Here is a 23,516-nt window from a genome sequence, read left to right as displayed (position 1 = left end):
CATCAGTGTAATGAATTTAATTTTCATAACTTGTTACTTTACTGTTATTCCTCTCTTTCAGAGTTCACAATCATGAAGTGTGGCTTCAGTTGTAGAAATGCGACACACTTTCATTGTTGCTATTGCACGGCAACAATAGTCAACAGAACACCGTTTCTGAAGCACCTGACATATCATCAGCATCCAGTGGCCCTTCAAGAGCACCCAGAGGCCCTGTGTTACGTTATTTAGTAAAGATGATGTAGATGTCACCCGAGTCTCTGATGTCTTTACTGGAGCTGGTATAACTTAACTTAAACTCAAAAAAAGAAACGTCCCTTTTTCAGGACCCTGTCTTTCAAAGATAATTCGTAAAAATCCACCTATGCACCTGTGGAACGGTCGTCAAGACACTAACAGCTTACAGATGGTAAGCAAATAAGGTCACAGTTATGAAAACTTAGGACACGAAAGAGGCCTTTCTACTGACTCTGAAAAACAGCAAAAGAAAGATGCCCAGGGTCCCTGCTCATCTGCGTGAACGTGCTTTAGGCATGCTGCAAGGAGGCATGAGGACTGCAGATGTAGCCAGGGCAATAAATTGCAATGTCCGTACTGTGAGACGCCTAAGACAGCGCTACAGGGAGACCGGACGAACAGCTAATCGTCCTCGCAGTGGCAGACCACGTGTAACAACACCTGCACAGTATCGGTACATCCGAACATCACACCTGCGGAACAAGTACAGGATGGCAACAACAACTGCCCGAGTTACACCAGAAACGCACAATCCCTTCATCAGTGCTCAGACTGTCCGCAATAGGCTGAGAGAGGCTGGACTGAGGGCTTGTAGGCATGTTATAAGGCAGGTTCTCACCAGACATCACCGGCAACAACGTCGCCTATGGGCACAAACCCACCATCGCTGGACCAGACAGGACTGGCAAAAAAGTGCTCTTCTCGTCTCACCAGGGGTGATGGTCGGATTCACGTTTATCGTCGAAGGAATGAGTGTTACACCGAGGCCTGTACTCTGGAGCGGGATAGATTTAGAGGTGGAGGGTCCATCATCGTCTGGGGCCATGTGTCACAGCATCATTGGACTGAGCATGTTGTCATTGCAGGAAATCTCAACGCTGTATGTTACAGGGAAGACATCCTCCTCCCTCATGTGGTACCCTTCTGCAGGCTCATCCTGACATGACCCTCAACCATGACAATGCCACCAGCCATACTGCTCGTTCTGTGCGTGATTTCCAGCAAGACAGGTATGTCAGTGTTCTGCCATGGCCAGCGAAGAGCCCGGATCTCAATCCGACCTGTTGGATCGGAGGGTGATGGCTAGGGCCATTCCCCCCAGAAATGGCCGGGAACTTGCAGGTGCCTTGGTGGAAGAGTGTGGTAACAATCTCACATCAAGAACTGGCGAATCTGATGCAGTCCATGAGGACATGCACTGCAGTACTTAATGCAGCTGGTGGCCACACCAGATACTGACTGTTACTTAGGCCTCAGTTGTTGAATCTTGTTCATACAAATATTTACACGTTAAGTTTTCTGAAAATAAACACAGTTGACACAGTTGTTTTTTTCTGAGTTTAAAGCACTTTCATCTTGTCAGTATGTCTATATGGTAGTATGTCTCCATTCTCATGAGGAAAGTAAATAGCTTTATAAATCATGATAGGTAGTAAATGTGTATATATAAGCTCAATTAAATAAAGTTAACATTTATCAACACAATTTTAACAGTACATGACAAGTCTATTGTTCACTGCAACAATATCAGTAGCTTGTCTCAAATATAGCATGAAGCAAAAAGTGTTACATGTGCTGATACCACTTTATATGTTTCTTACGGTCTTCAAAAATGGAATACGTTTTGTATTAAACGTGTGCCTTGCACAAACGTGTGTGTGACTGTCAAACCTCAGACGAAACACCGGTGGGTGGAGTCAAACGTTTGACTCTGCCCACATTGAGCCCCGCCCCGAACTGCACACTGCAGTCAGAAATACTTGCCTTCAGTCGCACGTCATTTAGCTAGATGCCATGGACTTTTCAATAATCAGCAGTCACGTGATCCTTAGCTATCTCTTCGATGTTTGACAGCGACCTAATGTAACGTTAAATTGTACATGACCAATACATCATGTAAAAGTTACATTTTACAGTTCTTTACCTTTCTAAAATATTGACTAGGAAAATGACGAGGTCCATCATTCGAGTCCTTTCTCAACTACGTTGAACCGAACGCGTAGTAAATGTATTTGGCACTTGATTTGTCAATTCGTGTGCACCAACAGCCAATGAAAACGTGACTTTGCCTTTGGAGCGTCAACGAATGGGAGCAGCAGCAAGGGAATAAGTCCCACCCTAGTTGAGTTTCGTCAGAGATTAGACTAATTCAGGAGGTTCTTAACTTTTTCAATTTGAGACCCAAATGAGAAATGTACTGTCCTCGGACGACCCAAATTAAGAAGAAAGTGTGTGATTATGTTTACTCAACTTGCGACCCACCCCTCATGGGTCCCAAACCATAGTTTAAAACCCCTGGACTAATTAATTTAAACTAAATATATCTAAATTATTAACACAAACAGACCCATATTGAGATCAAGATGAGAGCAAACAGATATTTTTTTATTTATTCGCCATGATCTCGTAAAAACAAAACAAATACTCAAAAATACAATATAAACTTCTGAAAATCAATACTTAATATTTCTCTTTTCTTAAACCGTATAGAACATAAACATGAGCAAATACAATGTCGGGTGATCACGGACTGTCCAGTTCTACTTGCTTCTCTATATTGTAGAATATGGTGTTTTACAAAAATGTTGAGCTCCCCCTATTGCCCTGTTAAAATACAGTTACTAGTTTTTACTAGGCATTTGCACAAGACATACAGTACAAAGTGCCCAAAAAGATTTCAGGTGCTAGCAATTGGGTTTCAATATTAAATCAAGCACACTTCAATCCACCATTTTGAATAGTAGTATACAATGTACACACCCCCTGCAATTCATCCCGAGGGGTAGATGGCAACCTAGAGTGAGGGAGAATTGTATCGTATTCAGTGCCTGCAGTCTCAGGATTGATATGAGCAAGTCACAGATAGTCCAACATCCAAGCAGGAAAAGATTGGTGTTTTCATTGGCAATCAAACTGATGATACACCTTTACCACTTCCTGTTTTTTGTCTGTTCCCAAAAAACGGGTTATTTCTGAAAGGTTATGGTAACATCCATAAATACATTGGGATATTCATACCTTCTGCAACAACTTTTTTTTAAACTCCACTGTAACTCATTAGTTACCTTACACTTCGACAACTTATTCAAAATCAGCTGGGGTTCTCTCTTGCCACAAAATAAAGCAGACATAAATAGGTGTATAAAAAAATCCAGTATCAACCATATTGAACTCAAAACAGCAGCTGGAAAACAATGTGAAAAAAGAAAAGAAAGGATGAGACAGAGTGGCGGAGGGGGAGGTTGCTGTGGATGTGGTTGGCCAGAAAAATGTGTATCCCCCTCTCCCTACCACTCCTTCTTCTTCTCATCCATGGACACCCCGCCGGGCCCCAGTGCTACGACCAACAGCAGCCCCCCGATGACGGACGTGGTCTGGAAGAAGTCGTACTTGAGGAAGTCATGCATAGGCTTGTAGGCGGGCACCGCCCAGAAGGCGTTGAAGTAGATGTTGATGGCCAGCAGCCATATTACCAGGGTCAGGGCTGCCAGCTTGGTCTTGAAGCCGATGGCTACCAGGATAATGAGGGCCGTACCCACCATGTTCTGGAGGATCTGGGTGAGTGGAGGGACACATGGTTTAGAAGTCTGAACCACCAATGCTCCTGTTCAACAGTTGCACCAGAACCTATCTAAATGAATGCAGCACTTCATATGGTTTTTAGATATTTGGCAGCCTAAGATAACTGTGCATAATCTTCAAAGAAATACTCCAAATGCAAACTCAGTTTGATCTCTGTATACTTATGAGAAAATGCATAATACTGATTTTTCCCCCTATACCTACAGTCCCTCCTGAGTGGCACCATAGATGCAAGGCGGTGTGGTCTACTCACCGAGAAGAAGCTGGGGTCAAAGTGCAGCAGGGTCATGAACATGAGCACCAGCAGGACTCTCCCTCCCAGCTGCATGTACTGCTTTGGCGAGCTCTCTCCCATGGAGGGGACACCAGCGAACATGCTCTTCCCTTCTGAACGCGACTCCGCTAGTAACAGCAGGAGTCCACCGCCCAGGGCAAGGTTCCTGAGAGAGGAGTTAGAGGGAAGGAGGGGACAGGGTGTAAGAGGATCCATAGTTCAAAATAAAGTATTATAGAATTAGTGGGACAGACAGGAAAATGTACCCAAGGTTAAGACACATAAACACTCAATGGTCAGTTTATTAGGTACACCAACCCGTTCATGAAAATGCATCGCTCCTACAGGGAGTCACGTGGCCATGGTTTGCTATATAATGCAGACAGGCATCCAGTTACTGTTCGATGGAACGTTAGAATGAGCAAAAGAAGTGACCTAAGCAACTTTGAGCATGGTATGATTGTCGGTGCCAGACACACCAGATCCAGTATCTCAGAAACGACCCCCCCCCCCCCCCGGGCGTTTCACACATGACAATGTCTATAGGGTTTCCCCAGAATGGTGCGACAAACAAACATCCAGTCAGCAGCAGTCCTGTGGGTGAAAACAGCTTGTTGATGAGAGGTCGAAGGAGAATTGTAAGAATCGTGCAAGCTAACAGGCGGGCCATAAACAGGCTATTAACGGCTCAGTACAACAGTGGTGTGCAGAACGGCATCTTGGAAAGCACAACTCGTCGATCCTTGTCACGGCTGGGCTATTGCAGCAGATGACCACACAGTGTTCCACTCCTATCAGCTAAAAAAAAGTGTGCATGTGATCACCAACACTGGAGAATTGAGGAGTGGAACAACATTGCGTGGTCAGACGAATCCCAGTCCCTGTTGCATCACTCTGATGGCAGAGTCAGGAGTTGGCAGAAGCAGCACAAAAGTCAATGGTCCCGTCTTGCCTAGTTTCAAAGGTACAGGATGGTGGTGATGGCATACCGCCATCCAATCTGCAGCAGCTGCGTGATGCCATCGCTTCAGCATGGACCAACATCCCTGTGGAACGTTTCCGACTTGTATAATCCATGCCCCTGAAAAATTCTGGCTGTTCTGGAGGCAAATGGGGCCTAGGTACTAAACCCTAACCCTGTACCTAATAAAACTGACCGGTGAGTGTAATTGGTAAAGTAATGGAAAAGAAACTTAAGTCAAATGTATGTTTTCAATTTAATATGTAAATACAGTGGGGCAAAAAAGTATTTAGTCAGCCACCAATTGTGCAAGTTCTCCCACTTAAAAAGATGTGGCCTGTAATTTTCATAGGTACACTTCAACTATGACAGACAAAATCACATTGTAGGATTTTTTATGAATTTATTTGCAAATTATGGTGGAAAATAAGTATTTGGTCACCTACAAACAAGAAAGATTTCTGTCTCTCACAGACCTGTAACTTCTTCTTTAAGAGGCTCCTCTGTCCTCCACTCGTTACCTATATTAATGGCACCTGTTTGAACTTGTTATCAGTATAAAAGACACCTGTCCACAACCTCAAACAGTCACACTCCAAACTCCACTATGGCCAAGACCAAAGAGCTGTCAAAGGACACCAGAAACAAAATTGTAGACCTGCACCAGGCTGGGAAGACTGAATCTGCAATAGGTAGGCAGCTTGGTTTGAAGAAATCAACTGTGGGAGCAATTATTAGGAAATGGAAGACATACAAGACCATTGATAATCTCCCTCGATCTGGGGCTCCACGCAAGATCTCACCCCGGGGGGTCAAAATGATCACAAGAACGGTGAGCAAATATCCCAGAACCACACGGGGGGACCTAGTGAATGACCTGCAGAGAGCTGGGACCAAAGTAACAAAGCCTACCATCAGCAAGGCCATTGAAGATGAAACGTGGCTGGGTCTTTCAGCATGACAATGATCCCAAACACACTGCCCGGTCAACGAAGGAGTGGCTTCGTAAGAAGCATTTCAAGGTCCTGGAGTGGCCTAGCCAGTCTCCAGATCTCAACCCCATAGAACATCTTTGGAGGGAGTTGAAAGTCCATGTTGCCCAGCAACAGCCCCAAAACATCACTGCTCTAGAGGAGATCTGCATGGAGGAATGGGCCAAAATTCCAGCAACAGTGTGTGAAAGCCTTGTGAAGACTTACAGAAAACATTTGACCTCTGTCATTGCCAAGAAAGTGTATATAACAAAGTATTGAGATAAACTTTTGTTATTGACCAAATACTTATTTTCCACCATCATGATTTTCTGGATTTATTTCCCTCAGTTTGTCTGTCATAGTTGAAGTGTACCTATGATGAAAATTACAGACCTCTCATCTTTTTAAGTGGGAGAACTTGCACAATTGGTGGCTAACTAAATACCTTTTTGCCCCACTGTATCTTATTCATAAACTTAATGGGAGACCTACCTCATCAGAAATTTTATGTCCCATAAAATACTGTATGCAACCGTCTAGAGAAAATAAAAATAAATTCAGCATGAAATATTACATAGCCAGAAATTCATGAACATAACCAGTGTCATGCTGTCAACCATTTGAGTTCTGTCAGCCCAAAAATCACAGAGGGGTGCATTGCAATACCAATATGTTAGATATTTCCTCACCTGTAAAGCTATGATTCCAAATAATCCAAAGCAGGCATACTGTACAAAATGTCTACTGAGGATAAGGACACAGCCACCTGTTGGAGAGAAAAAGAATGACAGACAGTTAGGATCGAACCAGCACAACAGTTTGTTCCCCCCATCTTCCCCCAAAAGGGTGACATTCACACTTATTTCAACCCCCGTATCTTTCCCCAGCCTTCAAAGACGGTATGGGTCATCATTCACGGCCCACACCACACTATTGACTCAAATTAGTCAATAGTAAATGAATGATCGTGGGGTTTTGGCACGAACCCAGATTAACCTTAGTCCTGGGCTAAAAGGCACTTGAGAGACTTACTGAGCAAGCTTTTCAATCCATGCATGGATGGATCCTATCTGGACCCATGCAGATTGTAAAGATAAAAACATTGATGACAAGCTGATGATCCCAGCCTTGCTCACCAAGCTGTCCTGTGAGGTTGAGCAGTACGAAGCAGGTAGCCAGGAAGTAGCCGCAGCCCCATGTGGCCTCAATGTAGTCCTTCTGCTCATTCCACTGGAACCACATGCGTATGCCGTCCTCCAGAAAGGTGCTGATTAGACACAGCCGGGCCAGGTGAGGCAGGTACTGCTTAGTCACTCGCAAGAACTGCGAGAGAGAGAAAGGGACATTTAAGCATGCATTTGGGATAGACGACAAGGACATTTCAGCAGGCACTAGCATTGACAGTAAAACAGGGTGAATGAGGACATTAATCTTCCTTTTAAAATCTCTACACCCCCAAGCTCTGAAATTGGGATTGGACCTTGTGTATTTTTTGTAATGTTGTGTCGATGCTAGAGGTCGACCGATTAATCGGAATGGCCGATTAATTAGGGCCGATTTGAAGTGTTCATAACAATTGGAAATCTGTATTTTTTGGCGCCAATTCTTTATATTTTTATATATACCTTTATTTAACTAGGCAAGTCAGTTAAGAACACATTCTTTTTTTCAACGACGGCCTGGGAACGGTGGGTTAACTGCCTTGTTCAGGGGCAGAACAGATTTTCACCTTGTCAGCTCAGAGGATCCAATCTTGCAACATTACAGTTAACTAGTTCAACGCAATAATGACCTGCCTCTCTCTCGTTGCACTCCACAAGGAGCCTTCCTGTTACACAAATGCAGTAAGCCAAGGTAAGTTGCTAGCTAGCATTAAACTTCTTATAAAAAACAATCACTAGTTAACTACATACACATGGTTGATGATATTACTAGATATTATCTAGCGTGTCCTGCGTTGCATATAATCTGACTGAGCATACAAGCAAGCATACAAGTATCTGACTGAGCAGTGGGAGGCAGAAGTAGGCGCGTAAACATTCATTCAAACAGCACTGTAGTGCGTTCATTGTGCGTCAAGCATTGCGCTGTTTATGACTTCAAGCCTATCAACTCCCGAGATGAGGCAGGTGTAACCGAAGTGAAATGGCTAGCTAGTTAGCGCGCTAATAGCGTTTCAAACCTCACTCGCTCTGAGCCTTCTAGTAGTTGTTCCCCTTGCTCTGCATGGTTAACGCTGCTTCGATGGTGGCTGTTGTCGTTGCGTTGCTGGTTCGAGCCCAGGGAGAAGTGAGGAGAGGGACGGAAGCTATACTGTTACACTGGCAATACTAAAGTGCCTATAAGAATATCCAATAGTCAAAGGTTAATTAAATACAAATGGTATAGAGGGAAAAGGTCCTATAATTTCTATAATAACTACAACCTAAAACTTCTTACCTGGGAATATTGAAGACTCATGTTAAAAGAAACCACCAGCTTTCATATGTTCTCGTTCTGAGCAAGGAACTGAAACGTTAGCTTTCTTACATAGCACATATTGCACTTTCTTCTCCAACACTTTGTTTTTGCATTATTTAAACCAAATTGAACATGTTTCATTATCTACTTGAGGCTAAATAGATTTTATTGATGTATTATATTAAGTTAAAAGAAGTGTTCATTCAGTATTGTTGTAATTGTCATTATTACAAAAATAAAAAAATAACAAATAAAAAAAATTGGCCGATTAATCTGTATTTTTGGTTCTCCAATAAAATCGGTAGCAACGTTGTAAAATCATAATCGGTCGACCTCTTGTAGATGCACCAGCAGTGCCTCTGCCCTGCCCTCTCAGATTTGTACTGACTATTGTATCCATCTATACTGACCAAAAATATAAAACGCAACATGCAATAATTTCAAATAATTTACTGAGTTACAGTTCATAAGGAAATCAGTCAATTTAAATAAATTCATTAGGCACCAATATATGAATTTCACATGACTGGGAATACAGATATGTATCTGTTGGACACAGTAAGCCTCACAATGGGCCTCAGGATTGTGTCACAGTATTTCTGTGCATTCAAATTGCCATCGAGCCATCAAGATTTTACGGCACTACTCAATGACATTGACCCCAATCTCAAAGTAACTATTGAATGTGACACTCAACTGTTTATTACCTCAATATGTGGATTGAGAAATCAAATGGAACCCTGTTTACAACTCTGTATAGAAAAGAAACGGACAGAAATACTATTACAGGGGGACAGGTTCCATCCTGAGCATTTAAAAAGAGGACGTCATAGAAGCCAGTTTTTCAGACTGCGCCGTATATGCCACTCCATAGAGGATTATCTAGAAAAAGCAGCGGAGATGCGCACTAGGTTTCTAAGAGGCTATTCACCACAATGTGTGGATGAAGCTCTTAATTTGGCTTTGGGAAAAACAAGATGAACTGTTAGAAATAAGACCCGCTAAAGCTAAAGAACACTAATGTTCACAACCACATATATAATACGAAAGCTAAAGAACACTCCGTAATGTTCGCAACTACATATACTAAAGCTAAAGAACACTCCGTAATGTTCACAACCACATATACCAAAGCTAAAGAACACTCCGTAATGTTCACAACCACATATATAATACTAAAGAACACTCCGTAATGTTCACAACCACATACTTTGAACTTGCAAAAAGTGGGAGATGTGGTCAAGAAAAACGCATATTTTATCATGAGACCCAGTTTTGCCAGCTGAATTTAAAAATCCACCACTTATTGTGTATAGGAGAGGTTGCAATTTACGCAATAAATTGGTTCATGCAAACTGCCAACCACAAAAGAAAATCAGCCAGGCTCTTTCACGCCCTTTTCCAAATGGTAGCTATAAATGCAGAGGATGCGTACAGTGCAACAATATGATGAAGAGCGCTCTAGCAACTCCTTGAGCATGGATTAAGTTAAGTATATTATTTTTTGTCTAGACTTCATTAGGTTATTTTACTGGGTTATTCCTTTTCATGGTTGGAGTGAGGACCTTTTTGAACTCTATAGAAATGTTTTCTACGCACCAGCCACCATTAATTCTAGCCTGAGTGCAAATCCTCCTACTGGCTTTACCTGAATGGGGAAAAGGAAATAAATATACTGAAAAATCATGAGATAACATGCAAGGGCATTCCAAAAGCAATATGGGACAATAGACAGAGCATAAGAAAGATGGTTGCATTTCAGCAGGGACTGAGGTGGGGTAAGAAGGGTTAGGGTTATTTATTAGGAAGATGGACTAAAACAGGCTCTCATAGGAAAAAAAACACACTGGTTTGTGTCAGCATCAATGTAGTAAAGTACTATGTTACAAACTTTTAAATTCTGCAAATCCAAATATATCCTGTGTCAGGTTATTGACCCTTGCAACCACTATGTGTGAAATAAACCCCTGCTCACTTAGATCGCAAAAAAAAAAACTGTCCTACATTTACTAAAGCTCCATTATGTTGGCTTCCCTCCATACATTGAAACTGATCATCTTCTACCTACTAAAGGAAGTACAGCAGAAGAACATTAATCATCCCACACCCCTCCCACCATACAGTCCACATCAGCACTGCCTGGTCTTGGCAGCCTATCACAGTTCAACAACTCCCACGTCAGTGGGCGAGTTCGTTTTGCGTGGCCCGGTGCCCCGGATGGGTGGAGATTTCACTTAAGGACCAATGGAATGGTCTACAATGTACAGAATCTGCCCACCCGGGGCACCGAGCCATGAAAAACAAACTTGACCATTCATAGTGGCACATGAGGGCCTAGCAGCCAATCAGAGGATGTAGAAGGTGTTGTGACAGCCTAGATATAGAGCATAGTAGAGTAGCCTACATTAGACTAAAACTGTTTTCTTAGAGCTTATTAGTGAAGAATGTGCCTTTGAAAGAGTAGGTCAGGCCTACCTTAAGCCACGTTTCATGGCACAGCAATTTGAGGTGTACATGTTCAGACTTTGACATTAAGCATTGCTGTAAAATAACTCAAGGAGTGGACTTGGGCATGTCATATACCTGGTGGTAAACCAAATATTTGGTATTAGCTAGTGCTAATTCAAAAAGTTCACATAAAAGTAACAAGACTAGGTTACACCCACAGAGATCCCATTGTATTCTCTACCTATGATTAGACACTCACTGAATGTATATCCTTAGGGTATGTCAATTGTGTAGTATGTCAACTGTGTAAAGAAAAACAAACAGGCCAAGTAAACAGAAAAAGCTCAAGTGGTTAAAGCAAGTCTGTAGGCTAGAGCAATTTGAAATGATATATTGTAACTTCCTATCGAAGGATATAAGGCATTGTAAGGCTTGCATTATATGACTTCCTGTGTAATCTTCATACTGGGTAACACATACATGTAACCGAACTATGGGTTTCTTGACACTGTCCCCTTATATACCAGAGCATTTCAAGGGGATTGCAATTTAATCCACAGGACAACAAGCTAGACCTACTGTAGGGGCATACAAGACCATAACATGTTCACATTTTCTTTCTTATACATTACACAACACACACCATCATAAGAACTGAGTGTGGTGGCATGGCTGTGGGGCAGTCAATGTGCACAGTTCTTTGCATTTCAGCTAAAAGAGTTAGTTCAATAGAACCAACCACATGTAATAGGCCCTGGCTACAAGAGGTAAGCTGCAAAGCCCTCCATGTTGTTGGCAATATAAGCCCAACACACGATTGAGCAACCACAGTACCATTTCACAATGGTAAAGTGATTAATAATACTTAGGAATTGTGATTAAAACTAAATAGGAACTTTTAGAAAATGACTTGCCATAAAATTTACGGCGTCGAGGTTTACAAACACATTTTGCAGTGAGGAATTGAGACAGTGCCACTGATTTACCAATTAGTTTGGAAGGCCACCAGAACAAGCCATACAAAATGTATCAACTAGGTAACTTACAGTACAGTCAACTGGCGTTAGTTACTATGTGGCCAGAGTTATATTTGCTAACCAGACATTAACGTTAGATAGCTAACAGTACAACCAGAACCATGCATGTGTGGATCTGACTACAACAAGCAGGAAAAGCACAAGAGGACAATCATTTGTGCACTTTTGTACTGCTGCAGTCATTGGCTATTAGCTACATGATGATAGCTATCGTGTGATAACGTTAACGTAGGTGGAAAACTATGTAGCTAGGTAAACGAATTACAGTAACAGGAAATAATGCGTGTAGCTAGCTAGTTGAGCAAGTAATATTAGCCATCAAGCTATAACGAGTCACTCAGTCAAGCAGCTGTGGCTAGCTGTAACGGTACTGTAACTTTAAGAACCCAGATTTCCTTTGAGTCGGACTGTAAGGTACCGCTAGCTAACAACTAACTAGCTGTGAAACGAGGAAGTTACCTGGTCCGCCACATCTTCAGCTTGACTCATGAGCTCCTCCTGCCCCATGTCTAACGATAGATACTGAGGCTTAGTGCTATACGTTATCAACGTGAAGGTAATATTAGCTAACTCCTCTGCCTCCGATATTCACTTGAGCAATTCTTCGCTGTCACAAATGCGCCTCTGCCCCACAATGCTTCACGTTGCAAGGATAGCACCTCGTTTGGCAACGTTCATGTACTAGTCGGAACTAGAAAACTCTGAAATGTCCCGAATTACTGTGTATTTGTAGCTGTACAAGTGCCGCGTTCAACTAGTTGCCAAGTCGAAAATGTCTAAGTTTCCTAGTTCAGACATTCACCGGAACGCAGCATTGGTCTACGGAGCGCTGTTTGCCACGTATACTTATCCAGGGGGTTCGTCATTTTGCCATGTTTACTGGTTTGCTCATGTAAACAATTATAGATGAGAACATTACAAATTTACACGAGATATGGCCTACTGTAGTGTATCAAGCAGCATGACAAAAACACCAACATGTAAACAATCTTCAATGTGACCCAATATTGGGAAACAAGCACTTCGCCACACCCGCAAAAACGTCTGCTAAACACGTGTATGTGATCAATTAAATTAGATTTGATTTCTGCCATGCTACAGACGTACATTTATTTGATCATCTCTATGCGGAAGATGAGGTGACATTTCCTATTCAATATTAACCCTTATACGGACTATTTTCACAATAACTACAAAATCAGAGGATAATATTTGTGCACTTTTATTATACTTTTTATGCATTAACATAACTTCTGCAGAAGAGTGAGGTAGTGGACAGAAAAATAATAGATGATATCGATCATACAGTGTCTTCAGAAAGTATTTACATGTATTTATTTTTATATTGAAAAACCTCGCTGGTCTTTGCGGTTGAATCTGTGTTAGAAATGTACTGCTCGACTAAGGGACCTTACAGATAATTGTATGTGTGAGGTACAGAGATGAGGTAGTCATTCAAAACTAATGTTAAAACACTTATTGCACACAGAGTGAATCCATGCAACATATTAGTCCTGAACTTATTTAGGGTTGCTATAACTAAGGGGTTGAGTACTTAATTGACTCAAGACATTTCAGCTTTCATTTTTTTATGAATTTGTAAAAAAATAAGAAAAAAGATTAAATCCACTTTGACATTATGGGATATTGTGTGTAGGTCAGTGAAACAAAATGTCAAAGTAATCCATTTTAAAATTCAGGCTGTAAAACAAAATGTGGAAAAAGTCAAGCGGTGTGAATACTTTCTGAAGGCACTAAGTCTCATAATAAACAAGAAACTTACTTTCAACATAACCTCTGAAGAAGTTTAGCAAACACATAGTCAAAAGTACAGTAATGCAGTCAAGACAGATACTATGCTACCTTTGTTCAAAAACAGTTGAAAAATTCCTAGATTAAAAAAAAAAAAAAACATTCTATCAAAACGTATATTGAACTGGAGTGCAATAAGACTATAAAGAATATTTCCATATTTACATGTCTACAAGTGAACCATTTAGTGGCCTCAACCCAATTCAGCACAGGTAAAAGTTCATACTTCTCACACTTTTTGTACATGTAACAAATGTAGCCTTTACAACGGTTCCTGTTTGCACACCATTCCAGTCGAGCTAGGGCCAGAGGCTGAGCTAACCCCAAAGGTGTGACTGACCACAAATGGAAGGTCAGCCACAGTGGCTTTCAGAGAGTCTGTGTAGTTGGTCTTAGCCATCCAGACCTGTCTTCGGATGGCTACAGAAGCAGCCATGACTCTTCCAGACAGTTCAGCCTGGTGGGAGGACAGCTGGAGGGTGAACTGGCCAATGAGCTTCAGCTCGTTAAGGGCCGCCATAAAACGCTGTGCTGGACAATCCTCAGTGATCTCCAGCAGAAGCCTCCTCTGGTAGTCTGATAGGTAGCGCAGGTAGTTGGCCGTCTTGGCAAGCATGCCAGCAGTCTGGTACATCCTCTCTACTAGAGTCTCAGTGAAACGCCATCGCTCAGCTGGCACCGGCGCCTCCTTGTTCTCCGTGGGCTTCACCGCCTGGAAGATGGCCGACATGAAGCAGTTGACCTGGGGCATCTGGTCATAGGCTGGAGACTGGCAGTCGTGAAGCCTGTACATCTTAGAGAAAAGCTCCCTGTACGGTTTCGAGCTGGCAGGGTTTGGCCAAGAGCTCTGGACCAGGTCCTCAAACTCCGGCACCATTGTGGGGTCTGGTGGGCTGAGGCTGGTTGGTGTGCTGGGAATGTCTATACCAAGATACTTGGCAGCACGCGCCATGAGGCTCTGAAGCTCCAGAGCTTCCAGTAAGTCGTGTTTAGAGATAGGACCCTCAGTTGACTGAGAGGCATCCTCCCCTTCACGGTGTCCATCACTGAGAGGTCTCAAGGCAAACGAAATGGAGGAAGGCTCCTCTTCCTGTTTCACAATGGTACCGGACATAGATTCCGTCACCAGCTGCTCGCTGACAGGGCAGGATAAATCTCTCTGGTTGCCCTCCTGAGACGAGGTGGATGCCAGAGGGATGGAGGCGTGAAGATGTATAGTTTGGGCTGGAGTGGGGAAAGACACAACAGCCTCAGCACCTCTCCTCTCTAGAGCCTCAATGCGCTTCTCCAGAACAGCCCACTGTAGCTGAACGGCCTGTTGAACAACCTCCACCAGCTCCCCGTGCCTCCTCTCTGACCGGACAGCTTGCCGCGACTCCCTCTGAGACCTCCTTCCCTTTCCAGAGGGGCAGGAATCATCTTCATCAGAGGTCCAGCCTGAAGAGGAAGAGGAGGAGGAGGGAGAGCGTCTCCGCCTGTGGCTACCGCGGCTTCGTTTGGAGCGTTTGGAGCAGCACGATGAGAAACCGTGTCGTTTACAGGAGCTGGAGGTCAGCATGTTGGAACCTGATTGGCTCAAGGATGGGGTGGAGTCAGCTGACTGCTGAATAGCAAGTTGTGAGAGAAAAGTGCCTTTTGGGATGCCCAAATTGTCCCCTGCCTGCGCTGGGGGTGGGGAGAGGATGGTGAACAACACTGGCATGGTGGAGGAATGGGCTGGTGTGGAAGCAGAGAGCCGATGTGGGGGCAGGGTGGGGACTGTATTTTCTTCAGGTTTTGGTTCCTTGATGGGAGCTGAAGTGGTCTCAGGTTTGGGCTGAACTTCAGACTGTGCTGCCTCGTGCTTCCTCTGCTGGCTCTCGCGGTGCATTATCTCCTGAACTTTAGTGAGGCGGTTGATGCAGGTGCTCCAGTCCATCTTGGCACAGTGCGGGCATTTGCCGTACTCCAGCACAGCCTCCTTGGCATGCTGGATGCCCAGACAGTGCAGGCACAGCTCATGGGTGTCTTTGACAGGAATCTTGTGTTTGCGACAATCACACCACGTGAACCTTGGGGATGAAGTTGCCATAGCAAACAGCTGTTGTGGAGAGCAAGGACCCAAAGAAGAGTCCTGTCAATGTTCTCAGTTTAGGAGATAATTTGTGGGACTGATTATGTTGAATCCCCTGTAACAAGAAGGAATAAATAGCCATATGAGACCAACATAAGTCGTCATCCTCATTGCACGCATATCTTCTTTACATATAGTTAGCTGACATGAAGCTACAGCTGACATGAAGCTACTGCTGGCTATGAGGCGAGTCCATCGCGAAGCAAAAGCACGAATAGTTGATCAAATGTATTAATATTTCAAAACGTAAAATATATCACTTAGACTAGGCAGTATGCTAATACAATTGGAATTAAACTATCTTCTTTGTGTGACCCTCTCCTAGTTGTTTGTTGACGTTGGCCAACCAAGCTAGCTAGAAAGTAAATAAGCACGCATTGAAAACGTAGCTATGAATATTTGAAACCATATACAACACTTATAAATGCACGCTTACCCCGATCGAATCTGTTAAAGGTTGTTTACTCGAAAATATGATCTGCAAAGATACACACGACATGTGGAGGGATGACTCCTCAGTTGCTCCTACGTCATACGATGTGCGACAGAAACTAAATAGCAAAGACCTTGTAGTAACAACAAGATCCAAAGTTTGCGCGTTCTCTCAATTTAATAAAATATTTTTTTGGCCACGTACACATGGTCAGCAGATGTTATTGCGAGTGTAGTGAAATGCTTGTGCCTCTAGTTCCGACAGTGCAGCAATATCTAACATGTAATCGAACAATTCCACAACAACTACCTAATACACACACATCCAAGTAAAGGAATAAGAATACATACCTATAAATATACTGATGAGCAATGACAGAGCAGCATAGGCAAGATGCAATATATGGTATAAAATACAGTATGTATATATATAGTATATATATATATATATATATATATATATATATGTGAGAAATGCAAGATATGTAAACATTATTAAAGTGTCATTATTAAAGTGACTAGTGATCCATTTATTAAAGTGTCCAATGATTTCAAGTCTGTATGTAGGCAGCAGCCTCTCTGTGTTAGTGATGGCTGTTTAACAGACTGATGGCCTTGAGATAGAAGCTGTTTTTCAGTCTCTCGGTCCCAGCTTAGATGCACCTGTACTGACCTCGCCTTCTGAATGGTAGCAGAGTGAACAGGCAGTGGCTCGGGTGGTTGTTGTCCTTGATGATCTATTTGGCCTTCCTGTGACATCGGGTGGTGTAGGTGTCCTGGAGGGCAGGTAGTTTGCCCCCAGTGATGTGTTGTGCAGACCGCACCACCCTCTGGAGAGCCTATCATTTGTGGGTGGTGCTGTTGCCGTACCAGGTGGGGATGCAACCCGACAGGATGCTCTCAATTGTGCATCTGTAAAAGTTTGTGAGGGTTTTAGGTGACAAGCCAAATTTCATCAGCCTCCTGAGGTTGAAGAGGCGCTGTTGCATCTTCTTCACCACACTGTCTGTATGGGTGGACCATTTCAGATTGTCCATGATGTGTACACCAAGAAACTTAAAACTTTCCACCTTCTCCACTGCTGTCCATTCAATGTGGTTAGGGGGGTGCTCCCTCTGCTGTTTCCTGAAGTCCACGATCCTCTCTTTTATTTTGTTGACGTTGAGTGAGAGGTTGTTTTGCTGACACCACACTCCGAGTGCCTTTACCTCCTCCCTGTAGGTTGTCTCAGCATTGTTGGTAATCTAGCCTACTACTGTTGTGTCATCTGCAAACTTGATGATTGAGTTGGAGACGTGCATGGCCATGCAGTTATGGGTGAACAGGTAGTACAGAAGGGGTTGAGCATGCACCCCTGTGGGGCCCCAGTGTTGAGGATCAGCAAATTGGAGATGTTTTTTCCTACCTTCACCACCTGGGGGTGGCCCGCCAGGAAGTCCAGGACCCAATTGCACAGGTTGGGGTTGAGACCCAGGGCCTCTTGCTTAATGAGCTTGGAGGATACTATGGTGTTTAATGCTGAGCTATAATCAATGAACAGCATTCTTACATCAGTATTCCTCTTGTCCAGATGGGATAGGGCAGTGTGATGGCGATTGCATTGTCTGTGGACCTATTGGGGCGGTAAGCAAATTGAAGGGGGTCTAGTGTGACAGGTCAGGAGGAGGTGATATGATCCTTGACAAGCCTCTCAATGCACTTCATGATGACAGAAGTGAGTGCGACAGGCGATAGTCATTTAGTTCAGTTACCTTTACTTTCTTGGGTACAGGAACAATAGTGGTCATTTTGAAGCATTTGGGGACAGCAGACTGGGATAGGGAGAGATTGAATCAAATCAAATCATCAAATCAAATTTATTAAAGTGCTGTACAGAAACCCAGCCTAAAAACCCAAACAGCAAGCAATGCAGGTGTAGAAGCATGGTGGCTAGGAATAACTCCCTAGAAAGGCCAAAACCTAGGAAGAAACCTAGAGAGGAACCAGGCTATGAGGGGTGGCCAGTCCTCTTCTGGCTGTGCCGGGTGGAGATTATAACAGAACATGGCCAATATGTTCCAATATTCATAAATGACCAGCATGGTCAAATAATAACAATCACAGTGGTTTTAGAGGGTGCAACAGGTCAGCACCTCAGGAGTAAATGTCAGTTGGCTTTTCATAGCCGATCATTGAGAGTATCTCTACCGCTCCTGCTGTCTCTAGAGAGTCGAAAACAGCAGATCTGGGACAGGTAGCACGTCCGGTGAACAGGTCAGGGTTCCATAGCCGCAGACAGAACAGTTGAAACTGGAGCAGCAGCCCGGCCAGGTGGACTGGGGACAGCAAGGAGTCATCATGCCAGGTAGTCCTGAGGCATGGTCCTAGGGCTCAGGACCCCTGAGAGAGAGAAAGAAAGAATTAGAAAGAGCATACTTAAATTCACACAGGACACTGGAGAAATACTCCAGATATAACAGACTGACCCTAGCCCCCCGACACAAACTACTGCAGCATCAATACTGGAGGCTGAGACAGGAGGGGTAAGGAGACACTGTGGCCCATTTCGATGATACCCCCGGACAGGGTCAAACAGGCAGGATATAACCCCACCCTCTTTGCCAAAGCACAGCCCCAACACCACTAGAGGGATATCTTCAACCACCAACTTAGCATCCATGAGACAAGGCCGAGTATATCCCACAAAGATCTCCGCCACGGCACAACCCAAGGGGCGGCACCAACCCAGATAGGAAGACCACGTTAGTGACTCAACCCACTCAAGTGACACACCCCTCCAAGGGACTGCATGGAAGAGCACCAGTAAGCCAGTGACTCTGCCCCTGTAATAGGGTATGTGTCCGTAAACACACCAGCCAGCTGGTTTGCGCATGATCTGAGGACACAGCTCGTGATGCCTTTTGGGCTGGCAGCCTTGCGAGGGTTAACATGTTTAAAAAAATCTTACGTCAGCCACGGAGAAGGAGAGCCGACAGTCCTTGGTAGTAGGCCATCAAATACCTCATCTGGCAGTTATCAAACATTTTCACTATCTATGGTCAAGTGAGTACATTTGGGACATTTTCATAGTTGGAGCTATATGATGAACATCAAATGCTGTAGTTGAGATGCTATATTGGACAACATTGTGTCTTGTGTGGCATAGTTGTGAGATCATGGTCCATGCAACGCCAGTGTTGTGGGTTCAATTCCCAGTGGACCAGTATGGGAAAATATAAATACGTATGCACTGATGAGTGCAAGTCGCTCTGGATAAGAGCATCTGTAAGATGTACATTTGGTGCTGGGCAATAGCAGAATCCATGTCAAGACAAGAAAATGCTTTTGTGTGGAACATTACAGATATAGTGTTGTCAACTTTTGCTCAAAATTAGACAGAAAACCTGATAATTAGCTACTTGTAGTAGCCTTATGTTTGAATCTACTTAATAAAACTCGACAGGATGAGAGCATATGACACAAGATCAAAGTGCGAGAAGCACAGCATTCACCTTTATTTTCCATTTTTAACATGGGCACAGCATTCACCTTTATTTTATATTTTTAACATGGTTTTTAAAACCTTTTCTTTTACAGTTATGATTCTTGAATTTCTTCTGGAAACCCCCATCCTGAACCTGTCGAAGATGCAAAGAGAGCAGTGTTACTAATTACAGTAATTCAACAACCACATGCAGACCTGTTTGCTTGGAACACTGCTCAACACTACTGGTGAGAAAAAAAAGTTCCATGAGGGTTAAGCCATCTGACCTTCTTGCGTTTCTGTGGCGCCTGTTTATCAATCTCCATCTCCTCCTCATCATCTGTTTTAAAGGCATATTTTTCCTCCTCCATACCCTCTGTCTCCTTTTTCAGAGAGAATAAAGTGGCTGTAGGTAAAGAAAAGCCAGACATGAGTTTTCACCTTCCAGAAAGGAAGCAAATGTAACAAATAAAATATACTTGAATCCACTCATAATATACTTGAATCCACAGTGCCTTGCGAAAGTATTCGGCCCCCTTGAACTTTACGACCTTTTGCCACATTTCAGGCTTCAAACAAAGATATAAAACTGTATTTTTTTTGTGAAGAATCAACATCAAGTGGGACACAATCATGAAGTGGAACGACATTTATTGGATATTTCAAACTTTAACAAATCAAAAACGTAAAAATTGGACGTGCAAAATTATTCAGCCCCCTTAAGTTAATACTTGTAGCGCCACCTTTTGCTGCGATTACAGCTGTAAGTCGCTTGGGGTATGTCTCTATCAGTTTTGCACATCGAGAGACTGAAACTTTTTCCCATTCCTCCTTGCAAAACAGCTCGAGCTCAATGAGGTTGGATGGAGAGCATTTGTGAACAGCAGTTTTCAGTTCTTTCCACAGATTCTCGATTGGATTCAGGTCTGAACTTTGACTTGGCCATTCTAACACCTGGATATGTTTATTTTTAACCATTCCATTGTAGACTTTGCTTTATGTTTTGGATCATTGTCTTGTTGGAAGACAAATCTCCGTCCCAGTCTCAGGTCTTTTGCAGACTCCATCAGGTTTTCTTCCAGAATGGTCCTGTATTTGGCTCCATCCATCTTCCCATCAATTTTAACCATCTTCCCCGTCCCTGCTGAAGAAAAGCAGGCCCAAACCATGATGCTGCCACCACCATGTTTGACATTGGGGATGGTGTGTTCAGTGTGTTGCTTTTACACCAAACATAACGTTTTGCATTGTTGCCAAAATTTTCAATTTTGGTTTCATCTGACCAGAGCACCTTCTTCCACGTTTGGTGTGTCTCCCAGGTGGCTTGTGGCAAACTTTAAACGACACTTTTTATGGATATCTTTAAGAAATGGCTTTCTTCTTGCCACTCTTCCATAAAGGCCTGATTTGTGCAATATATGACTGATTTTTGTCCTATGGACAGAGTCTCCCACCTCAGCTGTAGATCTCTGCAGTTCATCCAGAGTGATCATGGGCCTCTTGGCTGCATCTCTGATCAGTCTTCTCCTTGTATGAGCTGAAAGTTTAGAAGGACGGCCAGTTCTTGGTAGATTTGCAGTGGTCTGATACTCCTTCCATTTCAATATTATCGCTTGCACAGTGCTCCTTGGGATGTTTAAAGCTTGGGAAATCTTTTTGTATCCAAATCCGGCTTTAAACTTCTTCACAACAGTATCTCGGACCTGCCTGGTGTGTTCCTTTTCTTCATGATGCACTCTGCGCTTTTAACGGACCTCTGAGACTATCACAGTGCAGGTGCATTTATACGGAGACTTGATTACACACAGATGGATTGTATTTATCATCATTAGTCATTTAGGTCAACATTGGATCATTCAGAGATCCTCACTGAACTTCTGGAGAGTTTGCTGCACTGAAAGTAAAGGGGCTGAATAATTTTGCACACCCAATTTTTCAGTTTTTGATTTGTTAAAAAAGTTTGAAATATCCAATAAATGTCGTTCCACTTCATGATTGTGTCCCACTTGTTGTTGATTCTTCACAAAAGAATACAGTTTTATATCTTTATGTTTGAAGCCTGAAATGTGGCAAAAGGTCGCAAAGTTCAAGGGGGCCGAATACTTTCGCGAGGCACTGCACTGTGTGTTCTAGCTCATCCACAGCAGACATTAGTCGTGTCATACAGCTGATGATCAGATAAATTGACAGGCTGTTCCAAAATGAACGAATGGCAGGAGTCAAAGCAATCGCGCATTAAGAGTACTATTTTTGACATTTTAAATACTATAAATCATTTTTTTTGCATACTATTTAGTACGCTAGTATGTATATTCAGACACTGCCAGTGTCACCATTGACTGTTTTTCACACAAAAATGACTGAAGTACTAACAGGGGTACAGGTCACTCATGCTGTCCTCGGAGTCACTGCCTCCCTCATCGCTGGAGTCAGGAGCCCACGCTCCATTCCCCCGCTGAAAGTTGCGCCCCCTCTCCCCATCTTTCTCTCTATCTCTGGGCTGCTTCTGTCGGAGGCTGGCTGGCATGTACTCCACACCCTGTTGCACACACTCTTCATCTAGGGGAGAGATTAGACAAAACTGTACTGACGACAGTGAAAACAACCATCTATGTGGTGTTTCGGGTAGTTCTATTTTAGAGGCATATCTGATGGATTGTAAAGATGATTCACTGGTAAATTGAAAGCGCAGAACTAAAGTCCTCTGAAACAACACACAACAGCACTCAGTGGAAAACCTCTAAAAACATTGAGTGGAAAGGAAGCATCAACATTTGAGGGTAGGTAGGAAGAAGGACATTTTGGGTGGCAAGGAGTACTGACATTTCTTCTTCGCTTTTTGGAACCGCTTCCCATTGACATGCTGTAAGACATGGTGTGGCAGGCGATTGATGTGTCTGAGCGTCAACTTGCAGAAGAGATGATTGCTGAAGGTCAGACATAACAGAATTGGTCAGTTACCCTAACCCCAAGAACTGGTTAGAGAGTGGGGACATAACTTCAGAGACAGACAGGCAGCAGTTGGAGAATTGGTGTCAGCAGTTGGAGAACCTCTGGATGGGTCTGGAGAGATAGGAGGAATGTTTAGCCTCCTTGAATGTGGGTGTAATATCATATAGCATCTGCCAAGAGGTCATAGATGCATCCCCTCTAAAACACGAAACCGCCAACTGCTGAGATTATGGCTCTTGGGGAATACTTACGGTTGCTTCGAGCTGGGCACAACATGTGGTTCATATTGACTATAGTTGAACTCTGCATTAGAACACATTTTCTGATATTTCTTCCCTTTGGTGAAGTTCTGGAGCTCTGTGAGGTTGCAAGGACAATCATGTCCATTGAGTACGCATTTGATCTAAAAAAAATAAAAAGATGAAACAAAATGCTGTCATATACATGTCATGTAGTTCACATCAGATACAGCATAACATTATTAGCTAGCTAGCCAACGTTAGCTACCTTTTTTGCCAACGTTAGTCTATATGATATTTTGTGAAAATAAGTTTGGTGCGGTTGGAATTCTAACCTTTTTGCCGTCGTCGGTAAGTTCAAAAAATGGGTGATTCAGAAGGAAAGCTTTGATATCTGCAGGTAGGTCCTCCATGGTAGGTTAGCTAGAAAGCTAACTAAGGTTCATATTTTATTTTGTTAGCTACTAGCTGTGCCAGTCATGTGTGATTCGCCCCACGTGGCTACGCGGGCGTATTTCTTTCTCTCAAGACT

At 43.2% G+C, this 23,516-nt stretch overlaps 3 protein-coding genes across 3 annotated transcripts; all 3 read right to left on the bottom strand.

Moving 5' to 3' along the window:
• Positions 1-2,601: 2,601 nt before the first annotated feature.
• LOC124048962 (surfeit locus protein 4-like) lies at positions 2,602-12,706 on the bottom strand. The gene is made up of 6 exons (XM_046370185.1): positions 12,433-12,706; positions 7,165-7,351; positions 6,718-6,794; positions 6,521-6,564; positions 4,073-4,259; positions 2,602-3,791 (listed from the first exon to the last, which is right to left on the bottom strand). Exons 1-6 carry the CDS (start codon positions 12,478-12,480, stop codon positions 3,525-3,527), a joined length of 810 nt encoding a protein of 269 aa, XP_046226141.1. The 5' UTR covers positions 12,481-12,706; the 3' UTR covers positions 2,602-3,524.
• A 473-nt stretch (positions 12,707-13,179) lies between these two features.
• LOC124047871 lies at positions 13,180-16,461 on the bottom strand. The gene is made up of 2 exons (XM_046368194.1): positions 16,335-16,461; positions 13,180-15,953 (listed from the first exon to the last, which is right to left on the bottom strand). Exon 2 carries the CDS (start codon positions 15,854-15,856, stop codon positions 14,048-14,050), a length of 1,809 nt encoding a protein of 602 aa, XP_046224150.1. The 5' UTR covers positions 15,857-15,953; positions 16,335-16,461; the 3' UTR covers positions 13,180-14,047.
• A 3,333-nt stretch (positions 16,462-19,794) lies between these two features.
• surf2 (surfeit 2) lies at positions 19,795-23,516 on the bottom strand. Its single transcript, XM_046370184.1, has 6 exons — positions 23,320-23,516; positions 22,997-23,148; positions 22,617-22,720; positions 22,167-22,352; positions 20,081-20,199; positions 19,795-19,947 (listed from the first exon to the last, which is right to left on the bottom strand). Exons 1-6 carry the CDS (start codon positions 23,395-23,397, stop codon positions 19,861-19,863), a joined length of 726 nt encoding a protein of 241 aa, XP_046226140.1. The 5' UTR covers positions 23,398-23,516; the 3' UTR covers positions 19,795-19,860.

Source organism: Oncorhynchus gorbuscha, linkage group LG11, assembly GCF_021184085.1.
Source record: "Oncorhynchus gorbuscha isolate QuinsamMale2020 ecotype Even-year linkage group LG11, OgorEven_v1.0, whole genome shotgun sequence".
NCBI classification, from domain to species: domain Eukaryota; kingdom Metazoa; phylum Chordata; class Actinopteri; order Salmoniformes; family Salmonidae; genus Oncorhynchus; species Oncorhynchus gorbuscha.
The sequence above is the reverse complement of the archived record's forward strand: the minus strand, read 5'-3'. Positions and strand labels throughout refer to the sequence as shown.